The 6,413-nt window shown below is 36.5% G+C and overlaps 1 protein-coding gene across 5 annotated transcripts in view; it reads left to right on the top strand.

Moving 5' to 3' along the window:
• Positions 1–6,058, top strand: part of LOC106785905 (ecdysone receptor) — a 144,264-nt gene extending 138,206 nt beyond the window's left edge. For 4 of the 5 annotated variants that reach the window (XM_014746734.1, XM_014746750.1, XM_014746741.1 and 1 more), the window contains 4 exons: positions 2,956–3,500; positions 4,006–4,272; positions 4,654–5,029; positions 5,607–6,058. In XM_014746734.1, the coding sequence (XP_014602220.1) occupies positions 2,956–3,500; positions 4,006–4,272; positions 4,654–5,029; positions 5,607–5,851 (1,433 nt within the window). In that variant the 3' untranslated portion in view covers positions 5,852–6,058. The remainder of the gene's footprint in view (positions 1–2,955; positions 3,501–4,005; positions 4,273–4,653; positions 5,030–5,606) is intronic. The other variant, XM_014746768.1, reaches the window with a different exon arrangement.
• The last annotated feature ends 355 nt before the right edge of the window (positions 6,059–6,413 follow it).

The following is a 6,413-nucleotide window of genomic DNA, read 5'->3' on the forward strand; positions in this document are numbered from 1 at the left end:
TTTTCTTTTTTATTTTATATATATATATATATATATATATATATATCTCTCTAACGAGAAAAATGATTTTCTCAACATCGAAATTGTTCTTTTTTTATTTTTTCTTCTTTCCTTTCGTTTCCTTTTAAAAAAAGCCCATCATGTATTATTTCTCTTCTGTATCTTTTTACGTAACCCAGGTGACCTACTTCCTTGTCAACCGGACGGGGGATTTTATCAGCTAGAAAAGTAAAAAAATTTCTGGGGAATTCTCTTATTCGTGTTGTCTTTTTTTCTTCTTCTTCTTCTTCTTCTTTTTGTTTGAATTTCGAATCGTCGTTTATTTTTAAATTTTCGTTCTTTCTTTCTTTCTTTTTTAAAATACAAAATATTAGAAAATATATCAGAGTAGATGGAAAGAAGAGTATTAATATGATGGCGTCATCGAAATAGAATTGAAATCATTGAAACGCAACAATTCGTACGAGTATTATTTTTCAATTTTCTACAAATTGTCCTCAATTCCATGATGATAAACCTCTAGTTGCTTCTATACAAATTAAATGAGTTGTAAAATTGTTGCATATATAAGAGACTATCGCGATATCCTCCTCCTCGAAATAATTTCAATGTTTAAAATGTATTCATTAAAGTGTGTGTGTGTATATTTAATTTCCGTTTGAACGTTTGTCAATCTCTTACGTTAGCGAGTTATCGATGTGTGTTCGATTGGGTTGGTATTAGTAACGGAGTTAGAAATTTTCTAGCTAAAGTTACAATTATTAACAAATTAGACGAGAATTTTTTTGTTTTGTTTAAATATCAATTTAAAATAACAACGAAGAATATATATTTTCAGGATCGTGATGATCTTGAATACATCTTTCGAAAAAGTGCATAATTTTGATATAGAATTTAACTAGTTGAGAACCCTATCTCACTCTCCGTTCTTTTCTATCTTTCTCTCTCTCTTGCATCTTCGGTGTTCCGCATCAGCAAAAAAAGAAAGAAAAAGAGAGAGAGAAAGAGAGAGAGAGAGAGAGAATTACACGGCCGCGTGTTGTGGCCTCTAGAACCAAAGGAAAGTTACTGACCGCTTTGAAAACATTGACTTGGAATACTGAGACACTGACCGGGCCAAGTGGTCACTCGGTTATCATACTTCTCGTTCTTGTCTCTTCGATACTGCAAACTATTTGTTTTCCACCGTTTACGATCGTACTTTCTCGATAACTATTCTCGAATTTTCAATCCTCCCTTTACTTTATTTCTATTTTTATTCTATCTTTTTCCATTATACACATTTGGATATTCCTATTATCTTCTCCATTCGTGCTTTGCTAATCTCACGTGTAGATATATAAAAACAAACCCGATTAGGAAAAAAGAAAAAGTAAGAAAAAATAAACATACAAAGTCAAACCCAGATGGGTTACAAATGTCCCCTATCAAATCGTTAACAATCCGATTGTACAAAAAGTCAGAATTTTCTAGTTGAGAATAACTGCTTCTTATCCTATTCCATCCATCGAGAACACTCTGTTTGTGTGTGTGTGTGTGTGTGTGGTGGTAATGCGGAGCAAGGTACGCGATTCGCTCGAAGCTCTTTACAAGGACGCGCGTTCCTTCTTAAATCGCAAGGAGAAGGAAGATGAGGAGAAGGAGTAGGAGGAGGATTAGGAGAATGAGGGGAGTGAGGGATAGGGTGAGGTGGGGGTGGTACGGCTTTTATCGCATGCATCAAAAGAAGATACTTATAACCAAGGAAGATAGAAAAAGAGCCAACAGGCAAATAGGGAAGGGGCCCGTCACGTTCTCGATCCGGACCTGGTTATCATCCTGATGTTTAGCACAGATACACATGGATAGGATAGAGGTTTCTCAGTCACAGTCTCTTTTATCTACTACTACTACTACTACCTGTTGCTATGTATCTCTCTCTCTCTCTCTCTTCATATCTTCATATATATATGTGTGTGTGTGTGTGTGCATACCTGACAGCAAAGTTGTAAGAGAAAGACGGAAACAACAAATATGCACACACATACGACTAAAAACATATATACATATGCATATGCACATACACATTCTCTCTCTCTCTCTTTCTGGGCCCCGTACTTTCACCGACCGTGACTTCTATCGCTTGCACACGTTCCACTCGACGAGTTTCACAGATAAAAGGGGTAATAGAAACGCGTGACGATGTCGCCACGTAGGTTACTGGAACCCACACAACACACTCAACCAGAATTCAGCCCAACCAAGGAGAATCGTTCTTACGAACGCGGGAAACTTACTATTAGTTAAAACTATATATATATGTATACGTTTTAAAAGCATCATTTACTCATATACATACTTCCTTCGAGTCGTCTAACTTTTTCAATGTACACCATGTATAATACGCGTCTGTGTATAATGTAGTATGATCTATCGTAATAACCGGAAATCTCACGATCCAGAGTTAACTGTGATTGCAAGATTTCTTATTCACGTTAGTAATAATACTTGCATACTTTATTACACTTGTAAGGTCTCTCTCTTTTCAGACGCGTGCTTAACTTTCGATGTCTTGATCATGATCCTTGATCCTTTCTTCCTTTCCCCCTCTATCACTTGTTAACGTTTTAATAACAACACTCGTTGTTTAGTTAAAACGTAGCTTTTAAAAAAACCAGAAAATCTTGCGTTTACGTATCAGAAAACTAGTCCATCCACATATTCTAAATAAAGACGTTTGAATAAATTTACGAGCTAATGAGGATATCGGATTACGCGGTGTTTATTAGATAGTAATTCTTATTTCAATGAGAATTATTATGAAATTAGGAATGAAAAAAGTTGTCCTGATTTTTCTTCAATAATTATTATCCTTATTTACATACAAAAAGTATATATATATATATTAATATAAAATTATGTGTGTTAAAATATGAATGACAATTAACAATACGAACATTTATTTTTTGATTTCAGGCAGGGATGAGCTCTCGCAGCCCGGTTCGCTTAACGGTTATGGAAGTGGTGGTGGTGGTGGTGGTGGTGGTGTTGGTGGCGGTGGTGGTGGAGGCGGCGGCGGTGGCGGTGGCGGAGGTGGCGGAGGAGGAGGAGGAGGAGGTGGTGGAGGAGGAGGTAGCGGCGGAGGAGGCGGTGGAGGTGGCGGAGGAAATCCCGTTGGTAGTAGTAGTGGTAACGATGGTTGCGATGCAAGGAAAAAGAAAGGTCCAACGCCAAGACAACAGGAAGAACTTTGTTTGGTCTGTGGTGATCGGGCTTCTGGTTATCATTACAATGCACTTACTTGTGAAGGTTGTAAGGGATTCTTTAGACGCAGTATCACGAAAAATGCGGTTTATCAGTGCAAATATGGAAACAATTGCGAAATTGACATGTACATGCGTCGTAAGTGTCAAGAATGCAGGCTCAAGAAGTGTCTTACGGTTGGCATGAGGCCGGAATGCGTTGTTCCTGAATATCAATGTGCGGTCAAACGCAAGGAAAAGAAGGCTCAGAAGGTAGGGGTAAGATGTTCATCCTATTTCGATATTGCCGGACAATTATTGGCGGACATTGTTTTCTTTTTGTTAACTTGGTAAATGTCCGAATTTCACTTGTCAATTATTAATTGATTCGTATTTCTATGGGATAATCAAAATTAGATCATGATACGTAGAATTATCAATTATCAATGATCCGTGATTGTATAAATTTAATTATATAAAAAGAAGAAAAGTATAATAGTACTACTTGTATTTTTCTTACTGATTTATTTTTCTTATTTGTTTTACTATACTATATTGCTAATTGCTTATTTTTAAATAGTTATTAGTATAATTAGTATTATTTAAAACTTTTAACTATTTCATTGGTACTTGACCCAATTGATTATTGTTTATATTATTATTATTATTATTATTATTATTATTATTATTATTATTATTCGGACATTATATGCCAATCTTATCTTAGCTTCTTTTTTACTGTTACCCTAGCACGTTTCGATTTTGTCTTATCTGATTTTAATAGGAAAAGGACAAGCCGAATAGTACGACGATGAACGGTTCTCCATGTGGGTACAGAACTTGTGATCAAGTAGTAAAGATCGAACCGACGGAAACAGAACCCTTGTCCTTGCCCGGAAAAGCTGCTAGCGGAGGGGTAGTCCTCAATCCAATGAGCCCTTACAGCAACGTCAAACCTATCAGCCCCGAACAGGAGGAGCTGATACACAGGCTCGTTTATTTCCAAAATGAATACGAGCAACCCAGCGAGGACGATCTCAAAAAGATCACGGTAAGGATTGCTGATCATTTTAATTTGATTTTAATAAAAATTAAACACTTTCACTGTCACGCAAGTATTTCTTTTTTTCTTTTTTTTTTTTGCATCTTGCCGTAGGGAGAGTATCATATTACATTAAATAATAATAAATAAATTCAAATATCTAATGTTTGGAGAAAAATAAAGTTACCTCTTCGTTCTTGTTTAAGAACAAAATCTTCTTCGAATTATATTTATTTAAATTCGTATTATCGAGGATTGATAAATTTTGTGTGTAACATTTGATCATCATCGGTAGTAGTAAACGTGTTTAATAATTTCATATATATATATATATATATATTTATCCATATAGGTGTTAATCAAAGAATGATATAAATAAATTTGCTTTAGCATCAACCAACGGAAGGAGAGAACCCCAGCGATTATAGGTTCAGGCACATCACAGAGATCACGATATTTACGGTCCAGTTAATTGTAGAATTTGCGAAAAGGTTGCCCGGTTTCGACAAGTTGATGCGCGAGGATCAGATCGCATTGTTGAAGGCATGTTCGAGCGAGGTTATGATGCTGAGAATGGCAAGGAAATACGACGTACAAACGGACAGTATAATATTTGCGAATAATCAACCATACACCCGCGACAGTTACAACGTCGCCGGCATGGGCGAAACCATCGAGGATCTTTTACGTTTTTGCCGGCAGATGTACGCCATGAAAGTAAACAACGCTGAATACGCGCTACTTACGGCCATCGTCATATTTTCAGGTAAACAAAAAATACATTAATAAACAATATTTCTATTCAATCAATCAATCAATCAATCAATCAATCCTTCAAACAACGAAATGAATAATAATAATAATCTTTATTTAATCTTTCGAATCAGTTTCAATACTATAAATAAATATATGTGTATCTAAAAATGTGAGTGGTTTGTTAGGATGAATTTCTCAAAGGAAGATAAAACGGGTACTATATATCAGGGAACTTTGTATAACGAATAAATAGTAAGGTATTACTACTAGTAAATCGATCGAAACTGATAGAAGCATTACCGGGACCAATCCCATCCTTCACGTTCCTAGATAACGTATCTAACGTAACTTCTACCCGTCTCGCCTTGATTTATCGATCGGCTTATATAAATACCTTTGGATTCTGTTGAATGTAGATAGATATATATATATATATATATATATATATATAGAGAGAGAGAGAGAGAGAGAGAAAGATAGAAAGAAAATTGGTCTATTTTAGACACACCTAACCCTTCTCTCCTTCGTTCCCGATCATTAAATCTACATTTATTGACAAAATTTGATTACTTTTGTTATTTTTTTAGAGAGGCCAAACCTGATAGAAAGCGTGAAGGTTGAAAAAATCCAAGAAATATATTTGGAGGCCCTCAAGGCGTACGTCGACAATCGTCGAAAACCTAAGTCCGGCATAATATTCGCCAAATTGTTGTCAGTATTGACCGAACTGAGGACCCTCGGCAACCAAAACAACGAGATGTGCTACAGTCTTAAGTTCAAGAACAAAAAGCTGCCACTTTTCCTCGCCGAGATCTGGGACGTGGGGACCTAGTTTCCCAGTTGCCGATCACCGGTCTTGGCACCGGTCGGCTGAATGTGTTTGGTTTATTCGAATCTTGTGGCTCGCGCATCACGTGACGACGAGAACGAGGACGAGGACGAGGACGAGAACGAGGGGGAGACGAAAACGAGGGGGGGACGAGCGAGCAAGCAAGCAAGCAAGCAAGCAAATGGAAGATTAGCGAAAGGATTAGAAGATGAGGAAGAAGAAGAAAAATGAAAGAGAAAGAGAGAGAGAGAGAAAGACAAGGAAGAGGATAACTGAAAAAAAACAAACAAACAAATAGGAAGAGAGAGAGAGAGAGAGAAACGAGTAATAGGGGGAAAGTTGATTGAAAGAAAAAGAGAAGAAGATGATGAAAAAAAAAAGTAATAACGATGTGCTCGACTCCTGTACTAGTGTGCACCACTATGCCACTGCCTCTCTCAGGCATTTCACGATTCGACTTCTTCGTGGGCTTCTTTTGCCTGTTTTATTCGTTATACAAAAAGCAAAAAAAAAAAAAACAAAATAAATAAAAATACAACAAAATAAACATTTGCTTTCTTCGTCG

Source organism: Polistes canadensis, unplaced genomic scaffold (genome assembly GCF_001313835.1).
Source record: "Polistes canadensis isolate GaletaPanama2010 unplaced genomic scaffold, ASM131383v1 scaffold_3, whole genome shotgun sequence".
NCBI lineage: Eukaryota > Metazoa > Arthropoda > Insecta > Hymenoptera > Vespidae > Polistes > Polistes canadensis.